The sequence below is a fragment of the Rattus rattus genome, chromosome 18, assembly GCF_011064425.1.
Source record: "Rattus rattus isolate New Zealand chromosome 18, Rrattus_CSIRO_v1, whole genome shotgun sequence".
NCBI lineage: Eukaryota > Metazoa > Chordata > Mammalia > Rodentia > Muridae > Rattus > Rattus rattus.
Window position 1 is genome coordinate 25,713,273 of NC_046171.1, and position 21,038 is coordinate 25,734,310.

Sequence of the window (21,038 nt, forward strand, 5' to 3'; positions counted from 1 at the left end):
TCCATTAATAATTTTCTTTTTTCTTTTTTTCTTTTTTTTTTTTTTTTCGGAGCTGGGGGCCGAACCCAGGGCCTTGCGCTTGCTAGGCAAGCGCTCTACCACTGAGCTAAATCCCCAACCCCAATAATTTTCAAAATTAGGTTTCTGCTCAAGCTTCTTGTCTGTTATTTTGTCTTGGTGGGGAGGGGCATTGCTGGGGAATCCAGGGTCTTGCACCTAAGCATGGTCTCCACCCAAGATCACCCTCTGCCCTCCATCTGCCCTACAGTCCCCTGATTGCCACTCCCATCGCCAACACATCCTCCCGAATTCAACATCTAATATTCCTCCCAATGAACTGCCCTTTCGCCCTGGCTTCTCCATTTCTCCAGTCCAAGTACACAGAGATTCTATCTGGATACTTAGGCCAAGAATGTTGCCACTGGCCGGAAGTCCTGTTTCTCTCACACCGAAGAACATCCATCCACATAGCAGCAAAAACAGTTTTCAAAACGTATCCAGACTTTAGGCGGATGTGGAAGGCAGCGCAAGAGGAGCCCGGCAAGTTTGAGGGAGCCGCGTTCACAGAGGGGGCTCTAATCCAGCTAAGGCTATGACAGTCCTCCCTACACTTGATCCCTCCTCTTACCCTTCCCACCCCCTTTCCCGCCCTGCTCTGCCCCTCCCTCCACCTCCTCACCCCCCACCCCGTGACTATTTAATTTCCTCTTTTGCTTTATGTATGTATGTATATGAATATATATCCACCGAGTCTCACCTGACTATAACAGCTGCTCTTTAACTTTTGTTTGTGTTTGTTTTTCTGAGACGCAGTTTCTCTTTGTAGCAGTGGCTGTCCTGAAACTGACTGTAGACCAGGCTAGTCTCGAACTCCCAGCATTCCTCTGCCATCCAAGGGCTGGGATTAAAGGCCGCATTGCACCCTTTAACTTTCATTGGGTTTATTGATGTAGTTTAAGAAATAGCCAGTACCTGAGTGGAAGTCATTGGCAACCTTCACTAAAGGTTGTTGTCATTTTAGTGGGAGGTCGGCTGAGCTGCATTCTGACTGGCCGTATGACTCTGTAGTGACTCTGTAAACTCCTCCTTAATCCCGCAATAACTCGCAAGGAAAATCCCCATTCGGAGCCTTTACATTTATTTCCTCCAGTCGAACCACCCTTCCTCCAACCACATGTTCATGTCCACAGGTGCCTGTAAAATGAGTTTCTGATATATTAAACTATCTTAAACGGTAGCCCTCCCCTCCATTTCCCCCTACTTTTCGATATTTGCCTTGACTGTGTCACTATCTGAATGTTTCTGTTTACTGGACCCCACCCACGAAAGTTCTGTGAGGACAGGGTTTTGTTTTGACAATACTGCCACATCAGACAGACTGCCACATCCGACAAATAGCGGGCATTCGGTAAACATCTGTACGATGAACAGATAGTCGAACAGGAACGCAAAGGCTGCCGCGAGAAACGTGCGCGCACACTCAACTTCAGCATTAGCGCTCCAATAGCGCCTCCGAACCGAACGCCCCTTTCTTAGGAGACATACGGTAGGGCTTCCGCCCGGGTTCAACCCTCACTCAAATCCCGGGAAGGAGGGGCGGAGGGTTATGTCATCCTTCCGCGCCGGCCTGCCCCGCGACGCGCCGGCGGCTGGCGCAGCCCTTCGCTCGCCCGGCCTCCCCCTCCCTGGTTCCGTGCTCGGGTTCCGCCATGGAATCCAACAAGGATGAAGCCGAGCGCTGTATCAGCATCGCCCTCAAGGCCATCCAAAGCAACCAGCCCGACCGGGCGCTGCGCTTCCTGGAGAAGGCGCAGCGGCTGTACCCGACGCCAAGAGTCACCGGTGAGTGGGAGGCGCCGCAGAGACCGAAGGGGGCATTAGCACGGATCGGGGGAACACGGGAACGGACCGACGGGAGCAGTTGGCGGAGGGGGGAGGGGTGGCGAGGCGCGGCTACGCCTGCGCACTCGTGCGCGCGGGTGCTGTTGGGATTCGTAGTCCTGTGGTGCCGCTGTCTCTGCGATGCTGACCCCCCTGGAGACCCCCGAAGGGCCTGGCTCCCAACCGCTTTCCAGTGCTTGTGGAAGCTTCTGGAATATGAGGTTTCTGGGAAGAAGACGTGCTAGGAGACCCGGTGAAGAGAACTCACGTGGAAAAGAAAGCGAACTACTTTTCCCAGAAGGCTTTTCGGTGGCCCAGGGCCAGTGGCCGGCCTGGGAAATATTATAGTTCAGGAAAATAAACATAACTATTCTAAGGGAGAATGGGTTCTAGAGAAGGAGGAAATTCATTCGCTCGAATCAGAGAACCGTTAGCGAAATAAGCCATTCCAATTCGTAGTCCTTCCTGCAGTTTCTTGAAAGCGGTATTTTGGAGTGGATGAATTGTTGAAGATCCCATTCTCAGCCACCCCATCCTACCTTCGTCCTCAGCAGGCCCGGGTCGGGGGGGTCTGCTACGGCAGATGAGTACCAGGTAGCTGAGTAGCCTAGGGGTGAGACCTCCCAAACCAAGCAAGGAATAGTGATCTTGATTCTGCTACTCAATCGTCTCAGTTTACCTGGTACCCACCCCCACCCCCCGCCTTTTTGGGTTTGTAACTTAAGGGCCCAAAGAAAAATTTAATACCAGCTGGAAAGGAAAAAGATACAGGATTTATTTCTGTGAAGTTAGTAAACTCTGACGTGTAGCAGGCTTTCAGAATTAAGAGACCCATGTCTCATCGTGAACTTGGGTTCCCCTATCTGGAAGTTTAGGGAGTTGGAACAGATAATTTATATAAACAAGAATATCCGCAGTGCTTTTCTATATAGAAAGTTCTCGGTATGTTTTGCCACCCGATCCTGCACAGTCCGGAAGACAGAGCACCACTTTTATACCTCCTGTAGATGAGGAAATACTCGGCGATAAGCGTCTTAGGCTGTGACACAGCTAGAAAGTGGAAAGCCCTGAGACTCCATAAGTGTTTATTAAAATGAAATGAAGAAGCAGCAGTCAGCCGCTCACCTTCCCTGCCCACATTTGGAGTGCTGGCCGAAGAGGCGGCTGGATTCCTGAACTTTCCTCCCTTCTGACTGTGCAGGCTGATCTTTGGTCTGTTTGCCTCTTCTAGGAGAGAGTTTCGATCTGTATTTACCAGGACTGCTCTGGTAACTTGCTTAAGGTGCTCCCCTATGGGATAATTCCCTCTTTATAAATGGATAGCACCAGTGGGGTACGACTGTCAGAATTTCATCTGATTACTGCTGGGAGCCGGGGAGCAGTTTAGAAAGCTGATGAAATAGAGCCTGTAGGGCATGGCAGAAGCTACCTGTGCTGGGTCAGGAATCTAGACAGGGTGTCCTTCCAGGGCCTGCTGTGTGTGTGCGCACGAGTGTGTGAGTGTGTTTACACTCATGAGAAGATAACTTGGTTGAGTCTGTTATGTCTTTCCATCTTGTGGGTCCCAGGATCAGACTCAGGTACTTGGCAGTAAGTCCCTTCACTGTCTAAGCCGTCTCAGAGGCCCACTTTTTGGATATGTGTTATGTCTTTGATGGATAAAATATATGCCTCATGCGCATAAACCTAACAACAAGCTCGCCTAAGCTGACAAGGATGTAAGGCTAGTTTAGGCCCGGGAACTCTTAGTCGGCCGTCTACACTGAATGACTAGATAGGAGTTCTTTCAGTACAGCAGAGGGTTGCAGGTATCGTGGTCCATACCTGTGATTCCTGAGCTCAGGAGATGAAGCAAGAGGATTGCCTCAAGTCTGAGGTCATCTGGACTACATAGCAAGCCCTTGTCTTTATTCTAAAAAATAAGAGTAACTGATGTTGAATCTATTTTGTTTTGCCTGCAAAGTGATTGATGCCAAGTGGTACAGCAGGATTGGCCAGATCTGCAAGGAAGTAGACGTACAGGGAGAAAGAGTGCAAGGCAGCTGTTAGCAGTATTTAACAGAAAGAAGAAAGAGGGAGGAAGGAAGGAAGGAAGGAAGGAAGGAAGGAAGGAAGGAAGAAAGGAAGGAAGGGTGAGAGAGAACAGTTTAGGTGCTGAGGTCTTTAAGGTAGTCATAAAAAGACCCAGGCCCTGCCACCTATGAGTTCAGTGGTGAGGGATGGGAATGTGTGTGTGTGGAGGATGATCTCCTGACCGTCCTATTGTAAGCTGTTGGGAGCAGTGTAACGAGGCCACACAAATAATGCTACGCACAGAGGGAATGGCTGCAGGCTGTAAGAGTGAGGCAACATCCAAACATCACTTTGTTGGAAGGGACTGGAAAGGTGAGGCCGGAAGCTTGAAAAGGTTTGGGCAGGGATTGTGTAGAAAGAGATTTAGAGGCAAGTGACGTAGGGATTTATAAAGAGGACTCAAGTTAGAAAGTGGGGACCAGATTGTAGAGCTCTTTTCCTGCCAGACTAGATGGTTTCACTTGTTCTGCATAGAGGAAACCAGAAGAGCCTGCTGAGGTCTGACGGACCTGCCAAGTCCACTTAGAAGGTAGAATACCAAGCATAATGAAGCTAGCACAGGCTATGTAGCCAGTTTGAGTTCAAAGTTAGCCTGGGCTAGAAGAGACTTAAAGGGAAAAGGGATAATTTCCTTTTGAAGAAGCTGAGGCAGTAGATTTGGGCCAGCCTGCACTATATCTTAGTGGCATTCTTGTCTCAAAAAGAAGTGAGCCAGGAAGGCAGGGGTGAAGAAGCATCGGGAAGTGGTGATGTCACTCAGACGGGTGCTGGGGAATCAGGATCAACCTTTGTGACCCGAAAAGGCCCAAGCTGAGAAACTAGATGGGAGAGATGGACAGACAGCATGGGAAGGGCCAGTGGACATACACAGAGAGCCACCAGCCTAGAGCCCTGGAGGAAGCGCCAGGTTCCAGGTGAAAGGCCACTGTTACTAGCTTGTTGATACTCTGAGAACAGGTATAGCTGAGGTCACTGTGGGAAAGTGGGGAACATGGAGAAGCTGTTGGTGGACAGCCATGTAGCACCCCTTTCCTTAGTCAGGAGGGTAGTCCTGGGGAAGACAGAGCTGCAGACCTGGAGATGCCAGGGGCTGCAGAGGCCAAGTGCGGAAGGCACACGTCAGAGACTAGGAGGGAGAAGATGGACAGCCAGAATAGCAGCTTAGTCTTTGTGAGGTAAAGGAGGGGTCAGGGAAGGGGCACAGACAGGAGTTGAAGACCCTCCCTTGTTAGCTTTCTCCACAGAAAAGAGAGACGAGGCCTTGAAACCCCTGATGTAGGGGCAGGACAGGGGGACATCACCACTGGGAAACTGCATGGTGGGATAGAAACAGTGAAAACGATGCCATGAGTACCTTTTTCTGGGCGTTTCTTTTTTTAAAAGCCTCATTCTGTGACCAGGGCTGGCCTGGAACTCACTTTGTAGACCATGCTGAGCTGGAATTCAAAGAGGTCTGGCTGCTTCCACCTCCCAAATGCTGGAATTAAAGGCATACACCACCATGTCCAACTTTTTTCTAGGATGTTCTATCCAGCATCTGTTGGTCTGATGGTCACTGGCTTCACCTGATACTTAGTGAAGGGTTTGAAACACTGGGCACGGTGGGTATATGGGGAGCTGGTGGGGGCATGGTGGCCCACGTCTATAGTCCCAGCGCTTGGAGGGCAGACAGGAAACAAAGAAATCTTACGTTCCAGGTCAGTTTGGACTACATAGGGAGAACCATCTCCAAGAAAACAGAATATAGAATTTGCAGGGAGGCCTTGAGGATACAATTAGGCTCCGGTTTTCCAAGCAGAGAGAGGTGGCTGGATGAGCCTGCAGCTCATGTTACCCAAGTGCTATAAAGTGGCTCACTGTGCAGCCTGGGCAAAGCCAGAGAGGCCATCCTGACAAGGCCATGGCGAGGAGGGGAAGCTTGGTGACTAGGGGATTTGGCCCTTCAAAGTCAGTAGTACCAGCAGGGGCAGGAGGGAGCTGTCCACTTACATCCATGCCACCTTTGTGATCCCAGGTCTTCCTTCCATTCTCTGTATTGTATTGAATCCCATTCGTTCCTCTGAGCAGCCAGGGGCAGGGCTCGAGGTTGCACTGAGGAATTAGCTATGGCAGCAACTGCACACTTCCAGATGCTGACAGCCCCAGTCTTGTCTGACTCTGCCTTGGGCTCTTTCCCCATTCTGAGCTCTTTCCTTGACTCCCTCTGAGTGCCACAGGCCTAAGAACAAAACAGCTGCTAGCCATGTGCTCAGCCCTGTATACACCTCCACACCTTCTCATGCTGCCCTTAGGACGGAAGGGCCCAGAGAGCAAGGTTAATTTATCCGATATGGACCTGCTAGCAGACGGCCTTGGCTGAGTCTGAGCAAGTCGGGGCCTGGCTCCACACTGGCATGGGGAAGGGCAGGTCTTGGCAGCTGTAAGTCTCAGTTACCCAGCGACCTTCTCTTACTGAGTCCTGCCTTTTCATTTTTTGATTTTGAGACAGGGTCTCTCTATGTAGCCCTGACTGTCCTAGAACTTGCTCTGTAGACCTGGCTGTCCTCAAGCTAACAAACACCCACCTGCATCTGCCTCCCAAGCACTAGGATTAAAGGTGGGCGTGACCACACCAGGCCCTTTTCCTTTAAATAAATTACTGTTGAAACAGCATCTCACTGTGGTGCCAGACTGGCCTCAGACCCTTGGGCCTGCTCAGTCTTCATGCTTCAGATCCCAGTAGCAGAGAGCGTGGTTCACACCTCCAAGGTTCACTGATCCAGTGAACACCCCGAAGCTAAGGTTAGCATTAAGCTGGCCTGCTCCCCAACCCTTTTGTGTCATTGTACATTGTGTCAGCCACTGTGTCACAGGAGATGTAATGATGGGTCAGGATGAGACAGTCACATGCTACAGGCCCATCGGGGGCATCCAGACCAGTAGGGAGACCTGCTTGCTAGCAACCAGAAATCTCCTGTTTTCAACTCAGTCTGGAACTTTCTGGGTGGTGCTGAGTTCAGAGAATCCACTCCTTTTGGTTCTGCAGCGTAGGGAAATTAGAGTGACTGACCAGTGCCTGAAAACCCTCCAGACTCTATGCTGAGGAATACATGTGCAGGCCTCTGCCACCTCACCTGTGCAGCTGTGTTGATTGGATCACTGGTACCGTTGCCCCTGGGACACACAGCAGGCTGGGGCTGGACCAGAGACAACTACCAAAGAGATCAAAACCCCAGGGACCAGCCTCCTCTTGTCTGTTGCTCTCTTCCTTTGCTTTCACGACTGCCTGGTGTCCCATGTACTGCTCAGGGCTGAGATCTGGTTACCTCTGCTTTAGCCCGGGCCACGATAGGCACCCCAGCCCATAGCTTCCCTCCCCGCCCAGGCAGCTGCTCCTCTGGCCAGTTGGTCACCCAGGTTGTGATATTTACAACCCGATGCCCTACCAGTCTCCAGACCAAGTGCACATGTTATCGTAGTTCATCCACATACCATCAGTGAGGAAACTGAGGCACCAGCAGGTGTCATAGATCAGCCGGGGTCACACTACCATGCTAGGAAGTGGCAGAGAGGATCTGGTCTCTGTGGACATAACGTGGAGCTCCCGTTCGGAGGCACGGGCAGGGAGAGCCTCAGTTGGAGTGGGAGCCTGTGCACCTTGGCCAGGGCAGTGCTGCACAGCACCTTCTCCCCAGGGCAGCGGCAGCGGGTGATGCCACTTCCCGTCAGAGGCTGGCGTGATGGTTACCTGAGCCCATTTCTACAGAGCTTGTGGCTGTGCCTGCCTCACACACCTTGAACACTCAGTAACAGAAATGGCTGTTACAAGTCATCTCGGCACTTAGGGGGAATCATGATTCGGGGCCAACCTTGACTATGTAGCAAGACACTGCCTCCAAAACGAGAAAAGATGACTGCTGCTAATCTTCAAGACAGCCTTCTGTCAGGCTGAAGAGATGGCTCTGCCGTGACATGCTAGGCTTACAACCAAAAGTATAAGATAGCATTCTATCCTGTGGTCCAACTCTGTGTAGTTTAGGCTGGTCTCCAATTCAGAATCCTCCTGCCTCAGCAAGCCAAGAAGTAGGATCATAGCTGGGTGGTGACAGATAATCCCAGCACTTGGGAGGGAGAGGCGGGCAGATCTCTGAGTTCAAGGACAGCCTGGTCTACAGAGCAAGTTCCAGGGCAGTCAGGGCTACACAGAGAAACCCTGTCTCAAAAGCCCTGAGAGGGTGGAGGGTGTTAGGATTACAGCTGTGCACTACTATGCCCAACTACTAATGCTTCTCCAAGTACTCCTTCCTCAGTCAAAGCCTCACTCCCCATGCGCCACAAACCCTGCAGTCAGCTCCTCTGTCTGAATTCCCAGTTTGGGGAGTTTTCCACAGTGAGACAGCCATGGCTGGGGCTCTATGGTCCAACAGAACCCAGTGCTCAGTTCCCAGCAACCCCTGGGTATGTATGACCTTGTATATGGTGGTGGAAGGTGTCTGGTACTTGCTACGTGCTGTGACATGTGAGAAGTAAGTGGGACCTAGTCTGAGTGAGTGGTAGCACCATTTTTCCTTGGCCTACAGGTATCTTGGGTCCCAACAAGGATCTAGGTAATATGTTTTCCCAGGGATCTGTCAACAGCTTTGGAACTTCTCAGCCAGGACACTGTAGTTTGCTAGGGTTTGTAGACGCTGAGTCAAGAGGAACCAAAGGCCTGATTCGAATCATCATGATCCCATTTTAGGGTGACCACAACATCTCAGATAGACTCCAATGAAGTAGATCATTTGATATGGCCAGCTAGTTAAAAAAATATAGCAGCAGGGCTGGAGACATGTCTCGACAGTTGTTGAGAACACTGGCTGCTCTCGCAGGTTCAATTCCCAGCACCCATATGGTGTCTCACAGCCGTCTGTAACTCCAGTCACAGGGGATCTGTGGGTCCAGGACTGCACCTGGTTTACAGACATATGTGCAGAGAAAATGACGGTACAAGTGACGTGAAATAAATATGTATAAGCAGTAATATTGGGGCTCGTTGGCACACACTGGCGATCCCTGGAAGTATACTGAAGCAGGACATTACTCAACTGCGTGGAGAACTTAAAGGCTAGCCTGGTCTACATTAGACCCTGTCTAAATAAATTAAATGTAACAACAGGGCTAGGGAAACAGCTCCATGGTGAGCACTTGCCGTGCGTGATTAAAGTCCTGTGTTCAATCCCCTGTTCCATAAAGGAAAGCCCGGCTCCCATAGAGTGAGCACCCAGGATCTTTGTGGGTCTTATGGGATAGACGTACTTCCCCCGTTCCTCAGCGCTGCTAAGCAGAGTCTCCAGGAGTTGGCTTTTCCACTAGTCCCACTGAATAAGACAGGCTGCTAATGGACCCCCACAGTGGACTGTGCCCCCTCTGTACCCACCAGAGGATGTGTGTTAGGACTCGGAGGGTCAGGCTGGAGAACAGGTCCAGCGTTAAGAGCACTGGCTGCCCTTCCACCCGGGTTGGCTTCCAGCGTCACATGGCTTACAACATTTTGCAACTCAAGTTTCGGGTTCTGACAGCCCCTTCTGTCCTTTCTGGACTGCAGATATTTATGTGGTGCATAGACATCGATTATGTGGACCTGGGTGGTGTTCGTCGATAGAGTGGTTGCTCGCCAGAGCGAGGCCCATGTTGGTTCCAAGTTATGCGAAAATAGAGTTAATTTCACATGAATCCACGTGAGGTGACTCCTGCTTACAATCTCAGCCCTTTATAGGCAGAAGCAGGGGGTTGGGGATTTAGCTCAGTGGTAGAAGGCCCTGGGTTCGGTCCTCAGCTCCAAAAAAAAAGAAAAAGAAAAAGAAATACATGCATAGGCAGAAGCAGAAAGATGTTCAAGGTTAACCTTAGCTTTATAGGGGCACAAGGCTAGCCTAGGCTACTTGAGACTCAAAAATGTCCACAAAGTAAAATCACCTATTCCCCAAAATAATACATTTAAAGCATTAAGATTGGAACCTGGGGGATGACTGCTAAGTCTGTAAAGTGCTGGTCACTTGTAGTGGGGCACTCCAGTACAACTTGCTCAAGGAGAGGGAGGCAGGATCACGAGTTCGAGGTCAGCTTGGGCTACACAGTAAAGAATGAGGACCTGAATTCAGAGGCCCCAGCTGCCAGCAAAGCCCCCGCTGGCTATACACAAACATGGGACTGGCGGCAGGAGGACTGTGGGGAAGGTGTTAGCTAAACCAGCACGCAATGAGGAAGGCACCCCCGAGGCGACTTTTGGTGAGTTTCTACCACAACGAGGGAAAAAACTTGTGGTCTCAACTAAAAGGAGATAATACTATTAAATCTAAACTAGGAACACTGAACAGTTTATAATTTTGATGTACGGTGCTAATAAGCAAATATTTAAACTAGGGAACATTAAAATTAACATTAACTTCAACTTAGTATTAAGTTTGCACTAATAAAAATATTCATTTAATATTAAAGTACTCTAAATAACTGGCATAAAAATAGAAAACAACAGGAAGTAGTGGTGAGGCCTGAGTTCTTGTGATGTAGTACTGAAGAGAGTTGAGCTCAGCGGAGGTTCATAAAGCAATAAAAAGCCTAGTCAAACAAACAAGCACAATGAAAAAAATACCAATGTAGCAGGAAGCCCGGTGTGGTGGTGCACACCTGTAATCCAGCACATGGGAAGCTGAGGCAGGAGGATGGTGAATATGAGACGAACCTGGGCTGCATAGCAAGATCCTGGGGTTTTTTTGTTTTGTTTTGTTTTGTTTTATTTTTTAAGTAAAAGTAACTGAATTCTAGATCATAAACTGCTGGGTTCATTAGTCAGAGTGCACGTGTGTGTGTGTGCGTGTGCGTGTGCGTGTGCATGTGCGTGTGCGCGCACACACGCGCGCCTCTTCCATTTGGAATCTGGGGGTCAAAATCATTCTCAACTAGGCTGCAAGTTCATTTTCCTGCTGATCCTGAGCTGATCTCCCCAGGGCCTCTTATGTTACTTTGTGATGGGGGTGAAGGAGACAGTTAAGGGCAGTCTCGAACCTGTAGATTGGACTGGCCTAGAACTCCCAGTGTTCACTGGGCTGGCCTGAAGCTTAGATTCCTTTCCCTCCAGAGTGCTTGAATCAGAGGTGCACACCACCACACCCAGCTCTTTTGCTGTTTGTTGAAGTAGGAGCTCTCACACACCTTGTCTGTACAGCAGTAGCCATGCTGGAAGGGTAGAGAGTGGAGCACCAGGAACATGGACGTGGCAGGCATACCGCTCAATGGCTTCTTTTACCTTGCAGCTCTGATCGAGTCCCTCAACCAAAAATCACAGTCCGCCGGTGATCAATCTCAACCCACAGACACAACCCATACCACCACCAAGAAGACAAGCAGGACCGAAACCCCCTCAGCCAACGGTGAGGCAGGAGGAGGAGAGAGCACCAAGGGCTATACCTCAGAGCAGGTGGCAGCTGTGAAAAGGTAGAGGCCATGGGGAGACTGGGAACAGGGGTGGGGACAGGGGTGTGAGGTGGCAGGGACAGGGGAGGCTCAGGGAAGCCTCTCAGTTCATCCAGTGGACTTGAAGGGTCTTGGAAGTTGGAGGTGGTCTGGCTTCGTTTTCCACAGGGTGAGAGCCAGGGCCTCACTGCCTACCCCCCAACAACTGCTGACACTGGAGACTGGAGACCTTCCTCTGCCCTTGGGCACCAGCCCTAGGCCTCCCACAGCTCTGTTTGTCACACAAAGACACCGACATCTTGCCCTCCAGATTCTACCCCCACTCCTACCCCAACAAAGACCTTTTCAGACCAGAGCCTGTGGCTAGGGCAAAGGCAGAGCTGTGTCACTGCGGGACAGGGGGTGGGGGTTGGGAGAGACAGCCCTGCAGAGTGAAGCTCTCCCAGGCTTGTCACCACCATCCAGGACCACGCCAGACTAGACCCTTCCAGCCATTCTCTCTCCCTCACACTGCTGTTCCCACACCTCCTCAGGGCCCACCCCCAACCCCCATCCCGTCACGCTCTTCTCCCTGCTCCAGGGTCAAGCAGTGTAAAGATTACTATGAGATCCTTGGGGTAAGCAGAAGCGCCTCAGACGAGGACCTGAAGAAGGCCTACCGCAAACTGGCCCTCAAATTCCATCCAGACAAGAACCACGCGCCTGGGGCCACCGAAGCTTTCAAAGGTGAGGCAGTCCTGGGCTGTTGGTGATTTTCTTTGTTAGCTTGAATCCCTGCTTAGACTGGGCTGCCCGGAAACTCACAGAGATCCCAGTACCTCCAGAGTGCTGGGATTAAAGGTGTGGGCCACTACGTATGCCCAGACATCTTGGTGCTTTTATCCCCTGTCCTAAAATACAGGGCCAAGACAGCTCTCAGGAAGTAGGACAGAAGAATGTGGTCTCAAGCAAAATTGTGTGAGAACTGCTCCCTGAGAAGGTTCCAGTAGCCGCCCCTAGCCATGTAAACTAGCAGCTCTCACTCAGTGCCTCCTGCCTCTCCTCATTGCCTGGGTTACAGTAGGGGAGCCAGAGGCATTCTAGTGGCTTCTCCAGGGTCAGCAGCACCTAGGCCAGGAGCAGATTCCCAGCTCACACTCTGGTGACAGTCCCTGTACTGAGGGGGCAGAGCACCCCATATAGGAGGGCTCCTTCAAAACAGGCTGCCAGCTTCCCACAGCCTGCCCCAGGCCTGCACTGGTGACAGAGAGACTTGTGATCATGCAGCCTACTGATCTCTGGAGTGAGTGTCACCTCTCGCCAGACTCACAAGCCATTCTTCATGCATTTAGATCTCCATCTTCCCTCTCTCTGGTGCTCCTGTGCACTGCCTCCTTGCCTGTCCTCTGTTGCTGGGCCTTGCATTTCCTTGGTCCCTAGGTACTGTTCCCTTTAGGGAATAGCGTGGTGACTGGGAGCCTTGTTGTGCAGGACTGAGTAGGAAGCCTGTGGCAGAGTAGAGAGGCCTTGTCAGATGGAAACGAAGATTCCATCCTCCGTCCCAGGGGAAAATAGTCTGCAGCCTACTGCCGAGAGCAAGGGGAACATAGGGGATGCAGGCCCTGGGAGGCAGTAGCCTTCCACCCTGGGAGCTCTGGTGAGGAGGCCTCACACCAGATAGAAAACAGCAGCTGAGGCCTGGGCCCTGGAGACAGCAGACTCATCCTGGCCACACACCAGACACATGGGAGTCTCCACCAGAAACCAGGGGGTTGTGCCTTTCCTGCAGTGTCTGCTGCTCTCCCGTTTACAACCAGGGCCTCATGTGTCCGTTATTTTGGGTGGCACTGTGTATGACCTCAGGATTGTATTACACTGTCTCCTTGGACACTTCACAAGATGAGCGTGTGCGAGGGGCATTTCTGTAACATCAGTAAAAGACCTCGGACAGGACGTTGCACACCTAAAGCAGGTGCATAGGCTCGTGCCTACACCCCCAGTGTAGAGGCAGGAGAATAAGAAACGAAGGGTAACCTGGGCACATTCCTGAACCATTCTGGCAGTTTAGGCGATGTAGTGGGGTTCCTGACTCAGAAAAGGAAAGAGCATCCTCACAGCCCAGACCAACAGGCACACTTCCTCTACCCCTAATCCCCACTTCCTGAGACCTGAGAAAAGCAAGCTCTTGCCTATGTTAAGGCCTGTCTTTCCCCTTGCAGCCATTGGCACAGCATACGCCGTCCTCAGCAACCCGGAGAAAAGGAAACAGTACGACCAGTTTGGTGATGACAAGAACCAGGCTGCCCGGCACGGCCACAGCCACGGGGACTTCCACCGAGGCTTTGAAGCCGACATCTCCCCAGAAGACCTCTTTAACATGTTCTTTGGTGGTGGCTTTCCTTCCAGTAAGTCCACAGCCAGTTCTCCTCAGTGCGATGCTGGCCAGGATCTGACTGCCGCAGCCCCTGACTTTACCTCCGTGTTTCAGGTAACGTCCATGTCTACAGCAATGGCCGAATGCGATACACCTACCAGCAGAGGCAGGACCGCAGAGACAACCAGGGTGATGTGAGTTACCAGGGGCTGAGCTGCACACCAGGCCCCCAGGGGATGGGCCCGGAGGAAGAGGGAGTCTTGATCCACTCAATGCCCTCAGCATTCTTAGGCCAAGGAGCCGTCTCTGCCCCTTCCCAGTTCCATTCCACCTTGGGACACCAGAGGGAGCCACACTCCATCCATGTTGATGCTGCTTTGGCTTCTGTGGGTATAAAACAAAACCTCACTTTCAGGCAGCGTCTAGTGTGAGCAGCTTTTAGGAGTCTGTTTGTTCTTAAGACTGACGTAACATTTTCTGAGGATGAGAGGGTGAAAGAGGCCTGCGTGGGTGTTCAACCTTCTAGAAAAGTGAGTAAATGCTGATAGCTAGGCAGTGCTTCAGACACATTTGGGATGCCACGGGTCAACACAGCCAGCTGGCTGGGCCCTGAAGACGGCCAAGAGCCCGTGAAGAGCGCTGAATGTAGAACACTGACTTACCATGCTTGCCCTGCCCTCTCCCTTCCACTCTCTTTCTTCCCCTTCCTCCTTCCTTCTTCTCCCTCCTTGGATTTACCCTGCAGTTGAAAAGGACCTTGAAGCCCTACTTCCACCTTCCAAATACTGGAGTTATCTTGAGTGACCTGGCGTGGTGCCTAGCACATCCGTTTTGTTGGGGGCGGGCTTGGCTTTGGTTTTGAGACAGGGTCTCACTGTATAGCTCCGGCTGGCCTAGAACTTGCTATACAGACTAGCTAGTCTGGAACTACGGGATGTGCTTGCCCCTGCCCCTGAGTGCTGGGATAAAGGGCGTGCATCTCCCCACCCCCACTCAGCACTGCTTCTCTTGAGACAGGGTTATCTGTGACCTTGGCGAGCCTGGAGCTCCAGCTCGCCCGTTCTCCCGTCCCTGCCTCCCAAGCGCTGGGATTAGTGGACCTTTACGTCTAACACGCAGAGGAGTTTAAAGTCGGGTTACTGTGTAATGAATTTACTTCTGGTTGTCCTGTCTTTGTTCTAAGACTCACACCCAAGGCCTTGTGGGTACAGAAAAGTTCCCACTTTTCTGGGAAAAAAAAAGACTGCATCCCAGCCCTTTAATTAATGCTTTTCTGTCGACAGAGTTTTTGTGTGGCTCAGAATTTAAAAAGCTGTGAATTGTGGAAGTCTGTCTCCCTGGCCTGCCTCTCTCCTCCTGGAGGCGCCGCCGACACTCACACACATGTGCTCACGATGCCTGCTTGGTCTTCTGGCAACACCCTCAGATAGAAGAGCTTCTGCCCTAGGAGGAAGGGGGTGTCACAGCCACACAGGCACCACTAGGGGCTCTAACCACTACTCTTGCTCCTCCCCAGGGCGGGCTAGGAGTATTCGTCCAGCTGATGCCCATCCTCATCCTCATCCTCGTGTCGGCGCTCAGCCAGCTCATGGTGTCCAGTCCACCCTACAGCCTGAGCCCCAGACCGTGAGTGCATGCCCCGGGCCAGGCCCCTTAGACTGTTGAGGATCATGGGCCCCTCAGGAAATACAGACCAAGCTCTAGGCCTTTCCTTAAGGCAACACACGTACACTGATTTCAGAAACGTGACCCCACAGCCATCCCCACCTTTGCTGGCACTGAGATGTCCTCTGCTCTTAAAGTTTGTTTGAAGCCCTAAGAAAGAACAGAGTTTAGTCAGGTGTGGGGGGGTTGCACCTCAGCTTCTGCGTTGAGAGCTGTAACTCGGGATAAGTTATGTAACCTTGGGTCCCTGGTCTGTAAAATGGGAACAATAGCATCTTCCTACTGGTAAGAGTTAATGAGTAACCCATGTGAGGCGTTCAGCTCAGTGAAGTGCTCAGCAGTGTTTGTTGAGTGGATGCCAAGCTCAACTGCCAATGGTTGACTCGAGTGAGTTAGTGACCCTCTAAGGTGTCAGGGCCTCTTTTCCCAAGGCCTGGAACTGTGGGTTCTAGCTTCTGCAGATGCAAGCCCTCAGCTCCAATCCCTTGACCTTCTGCTGCCTGAGGACCCAGCAGGGGGCAGAGCTGGCCTCTGCTCCCACAGCTGCCCTGCTTGCCTAGAGCCAGATGTAACCTCTCTTCAGCAGCTGGAGAGATAAAGAATGCACTTTTGGGGGGCTGCCCTCCCTGGAGCAGGGACCCCTGTTGGGCATTGTGGCTTCTGCTGCTGCCTGCAGGTCTTGTGGCTACATATTTTTCCTGACATTTTGTTCCTTTTGGGGTTTTCTTTTCTTATGGGGTTGGGAATGAACTGCTAACTCACACTAACATTATGCTGTGGAGAGACACAACTCTGTCCTCTCATCTTGACCCGAGGCTCGCTGCTTTAGGCTGGCCTCAGCATCTATGAGCTTAGAGGCATGAACTTCCCAGACCAGGGCTTCTCTCCACCCCACCCCTTTCTCCACAGAGCCCCTAAAAAGGAGTGGTCGACATGGGCTGAGCTATTCCTGCACCGAGGTGCTCTGCTTTGCCGCAGACCTTCATTTTGGGGAATGCAGTGCAGGAAGGAGTGAGCTATTCCTGTGGCCTGTGTGGCACTGCCTGCCACAGGGCCATCAACCCAGCTGCCCACTCTGCCTGCTGTGTTTCTGTCAGGTCAGTGGGCCATATCCACAAGCGAGTCACTGACCACCTGAACGTCGCGTACTACGTGGCAGACACCTTCTCTGAAGAATACACAGGCTCTAGCCTCAAAACAGTTGAACGGAATGTGGAAGACGATTATATCGCCAACCTCCGAAACAACTGCTGGAAGGAAAAGCAACAGAGTGAGTGCAACCACGAAGTGTGTGCATGTGTGTATGCGTGTATGCCTATGTGTGCACTGATGTGTGTGCGTGTGTGCATGTGGACCTGTGGATACACTGGTGGTATTCTAGCAAGTATGGGGCGAGGGAGGTGATGGTAGTGGTAGTCGGAGAGGGGTGGCCAGGAACCACGCTTGAGAATAGGAAAACCCTTCTTCATGGACCATAACACCAGCCAAGATCTGAACTCCACTCCTGGGTTCCCCTGAGCTGCTATCCCAGGGCCATTTGATGATTTCATTAAGGACCTCATGTGTCACTGGTACCTGCCATGGAGGTTGCTAGAGGTGAATGTGTTAGAGACAGACTGCAAACCCCTAGCCACCCACTGGTTGTGTATCAACCAACCAGTCTGTCTGTGGGACCATTGTCCTGACTTCCTGTTCCATCCTGGACAGCCAACTCTGCCCCAACCCCTGGTCCTGTCTCCGTTTCTTTGCAGAGGAAGGCTTGCTGTACCGAGCCCGATACTTTGGTGACACAGACATGTACCACAGAGCACAGAAGATGAGCACCCCGAGTTGCAGTCGGCTGTCAGAGGTGCAGGCCTCCCTGCATGGATAGTTCTGGGCCAGCCACACCACCCAGGTCCAAGTATGAGCCAGGACTGCTTCTTTGCTGCAACTCCTGGCAGCCTTGGCCTTGGTCCTGAGCAGAGGGAGGGAGGAGGAGACCTGGTAATGATGGCCGGGACTCTCTGTCACTGTCCTGACACTTCAGAGACAAGGAGTTCCCTGGCCCCATTGAATGCTGTCCCTTCCCCTCTCCAGGGCTGCAGGGGTTGGGGAGCAGAAGCCAGGCAGAGTGGGGACCTGTGCTTCCAGGACCTCCTCCAATAACCAGACCACCTCGGCCCTTCCCAAGCCTCACTTCTGTTGCTGTGCATTCACACGTAACTGGGTCACACACAGTATCCCACGGGAGTCAGGAAAACCCGTGGGGAGTTAAGTGGGCAGGAGCCCTGGGAGGAAAGGGGAAATGGAGCAAGATGAAGCCTCCCATCAGCAGGCAGGAGGGTCTGTGGGCCTGACCGCTCGCTCGCTCTCTGGTGGGACCTGAGGCCCTCACTCCAGTGCTCTGCACCTGGGAGCCAGGAAACCACGGGCATCCGGCCACACCCAGGCATCTCTCCTGTGGTCTTGTAGAAGGGAACAAAAAGTCACAAGTTCAGGGTCAAAAGCAGCTACGAAGCACAGGAGAGGTGGGGAAAAGTGAGAGTTGCTATTAACAGGCACCCCCCACCCCTCCACCCTTCCCTTGATGTGGGTAATGGGTTCAGTGCCCAGTGCCAGAGCAGGGAGCCTGGCTCCAGCCCAAAGGAGTGTGGGCAGGGCCAGAAGTTCTGCGCGTCGGTACCCTGTCCACCCCTCCTGCCTGTGTCCCCGTCACAGAGCCAGCCACAGATTGTTCCAGGCCACTGGCTAGCTTGTGTCAGCGGTGGGGCAGCTCATCACACTGCAGAGGAATTGTCAGGGCCAGCTGCCGGCTTGTGGGGCTGAGCTGGAGGTGCCAACCACAACCATTCGTCTAACTCCTTCCCTCTTCTCCCCAGACTATGAAATCCCTGGAGAATTTTTGGTGACACACACTGAGCCAGCCAAGGTGATGGACTGTATATTTAAGTAAAGACATGCACAGAAAAAATTAAAATGGAACTGGAGGCCGAACACCGCACAACCGTCCTCTCTCAGCCAGTGAATGCGGAAAGCTCTTAGGACGGACAGAAAGCCTGCCTGGGGCTGCTTCCTCCTCTCCCAGGGCTGGCAAGAAGCTCTGCATCACTGGCTCCTAGGATACCGAAACCATGGCAACGAAAGTAGAATGTAAAACTTGCAGCAAATGTCTGTGGGGAAGGACTGGGGGAGGGGATGCCCCACTGTCTCTCCTCCCCCTCCCTGGAGCTGCCACCAGTCACTCCCAGGAGAAACCAGGCAGAGGCACGGGCCAAGGAACAGAGGAGAAAATTCCAGAGAACATAACTTAGAAATGCGTACGTATGTATATATATATCTATTTATATGTAAATAGACATATATAAAGATATATATATATATAAAGTCTTTTAAAACTATGCAGGGACTGGATTAAGATGTTCAGCTGACTTGCTCCATACTTTAGAAAACCGGGCCTGTTTGGGAAGGCGGCCTGGCTTTCAAAAGCTTGACAGTAACCGTAGCCGACAGCATAGGGAAAGTCAGATCAGACACTGTTAGTGTTGCCCTTAGCCCCAGCCTGACTGATGGCAGCAGTAATCATGGTGGTACAAATCCATAGAAAACTCCCAAAGCTCTCCGGGCTTATGGCTAAGGTGGGGGAGCAAGCTGGGGGCAGGAACGGTGCCTGCCCCTGGAGATAGCTGCTCAGTATTGGGCCATAGCAGAGATCCCAGACAAGGCCCACTGGGAAGAGGCCTGCTCCTCGCGCTGCCTCCTCCTTGGCCAGCCTCAGGTGGGCTCTCTGCCCTAATGCCCAGGAGCCCTGCAGCCACTCCCCTGCCCATACCTCTTCCCCACCCAAGTCCCCAGGTGGGTTTGCCTTACAGGTGCCACAGGGCACAGCTCCACCATTGCCAACAGGTTTTCTCTAAGTTGTGCACCAAGGACTCCAGAAGGCTCTTCCTCCAAAGGCTGAACCAGGACCTGAGTGCAGCCCAGCTTGTGGAGAACCAGGGCTGCAAGTGCCTGTCTTCTCCACAGTGGGCCCACCGGGTTCCACTCGTTGGATGGAGGATCCACCACGACCAGAATGGCTTCCCCCTTCAGATGAGGACGGTTTACTCTCCTCCCACGTCTATAATGGGCCTTTGGGGACTGCTGTCCCCTAGTTTTCCTATGGCCGTGGGTGTGCTCTTGCACCTGCTGACTTCCAAAGCCTTACTTCCCCAAGCTGCCAGCCCAGAGGTCGGAACTGTCCCCCCAGGGTCTCTCTCTCTCTCTTTTTTTTTTAATACAACCCCCTAACAGATAGGATGCTGGGAAAGGAAGCTTGGTTAGGAATTGTCAAATCTGTTTTTTTGTTTTTTTTTTTTAAACAAAGTCCCACCCTGCAATGAAGTGGCCACCCTGGCCTAGAGAGATAATAACTGGATGCAGGCCAGAGTACCCCACCCACAGTGGCCTGGTGCTCTGCCTCCCACCACCCCAACTGTCTGGTCTTGGTAGCTGTCCCTAGAGGGGCTGAGCCATGTGCAATAAGAACACAGATCCTAAAGGATCCCTGAGAAGCTGTATTTCTTGAATTAGAACTCTGATATTGTACATCTATAAATATATGTTTATTATATGATTGGCAGAAGTGGGTCTGCATTGAACAGGGGATGGGGCAGGGTGCTCCCACCAGTTGCTATTGACACCATACAGCCTGTGCCTCAGCTCTTAGTGACAGGCTTGACCCTCCTAACAAAGGGTGTGGAGCTCAGATGGCGGTGGGGCTGCAGGATATGGTGTTCCAGACGCCAGTCCTAGATGGGGACCTGCCCACCACCCTGTCTGTGGGCTGGGCTAAAGCCCATTCCTGATCCGGGACTTGGGGAAAATTCCCAAGTGGGTCTTGCCATCTCTGGTCTGCAGTCAGCCCACAACAGCCTCCTCTCCCTGGGATATAGGGAACGCTAACACTGAGGCAGCCTGGGGCTCAGGGTGAGCCAGCGGCAGATCTGCCCGGCCTCCTGGAGACAGGGCCGGCAGCCGTGAGTGGCAGGCCCAGGCCCCTCCCGCTGGCGCGCCAGCCAAAGGCAGGCGGGCTGCCTGGTGGTGCCACCACAGCCCGGGAGCTCATTGGCTGTCCCTGAGCGGGGTCACCTAAGCCTGCCCCAGCCTGCAAGCTGCCACTTGTTAGCTACACTTGGCAAAGGGGTAGCCAGCTTCCTGCCCCCACCCTCCTTGAGGGACCAAAGAGCTCAGTGAGCCAGAAAGGGTGGGACGTCATCCATCTGCAGCAGAAAAGAAGCTTTGAGCAGGATGCCCCTCCCACTGTCAGGTGGCAAGAAAAGCCCATCTGGGCCTCAAGGACCTGCGTGCTATCTTCTTGCCCTGGTCTGGTCTGGAGTAGGAGGGGCTCCGTGGGACCAGGAACTTGCACCTGGCCTGGTTTTTGCCAGACAGTCGCGTCACCTAGCTGTCTGGGCCAGGTGTGCCTAGTGCCAACGTCTGACACTGGTTCAGGAGCAGCTCAGAATTCCCTGTCAGACCTCACATCTATGGCAGTAAAGTCAGCCCTTTCCCAGAGCTGGGGACAAACTTGCCAGAAGGCAGGTGACCCAAGGGTCTTCCAGAAGCTGTGTGTTTGCATGTTTGGAGTCTAGGAAAATGATTATTCTGCAGA

General features: G+C 52.4%; 1 protein-coding gene across 3 annotated transcripts; it reads left to right on the forward strand.

Moving 5' to 3' along the window:
* Positions 1-1,592: 1,592 nt before the first annotated feature.
* On the forward strand, positions 1,593-20,006 carry Dnajb12 (DnaJ heat shock protein family (Hsp40) member B12). Of its 3 annotated transcripts, none has more exons than XM_032888681.1 (9): positions 1,593-1,842; positions 11,229-11,409; positions 11,969-12,114; positions 13,587-13,772; positions 13,856-13,935; positions 15,258-15,367; positions 16,504-16,676; positions 17,158-17,255; positions 18,268-20,006. In XM_032888681.1, the coding sequence occupies exons 1-9, from the start codon at positions 1,710-1,712 to the stop codon at positions 18,295-18,297; spliced, it is 1,137 nt and encodes a 378-aa protein (XP_032744572.1). In that variant the 5' UTR covers positions 1,593-1,709; the 3' UTR covers positions 18,298-20,006. The 3 variants fall into 3 exon arrangements, with proteins under 3 accessions (XP_032744572.1, XP_032744573.1, XP_032744571.1); XM_032888682.1 differs by having other exon boundaries at positions 1,594-1,842; positions 17,158-17,303; XM_032888680.1 differs by having other exon boundaries at positions 1,621-1,842; positions 17,158-17,309.
* The last annotated feature ends 1,032 nt before the right edge of the window (positions 20,007-21,038 follow it).

Bases quoted from the DNA above. Each gene is read 5' to 3' on its own strand.
- Dnajb12 (XM_032888681.1), top strand. From the start codon at position 1,710: ATGGAATCCAACAAGGATGAAGCCGAGCGCTGTATCAGCATCGCCCTC. The intron at 1,843-11,228 runs GTGAGTGGGAGG...TTTACCTTGCAG, and splicing joins CCCGACGCCAAGAGTCACCG to CTCTGATCGAGTCCCTCAAC. The intron at 12,115-13,586 runs GTGAGGCAGTCC...TTCCCCTTGCAG, and splicing joins GGCCACCGAAGCTTTCAAAG to CCATTGGCACAGCATACGCC.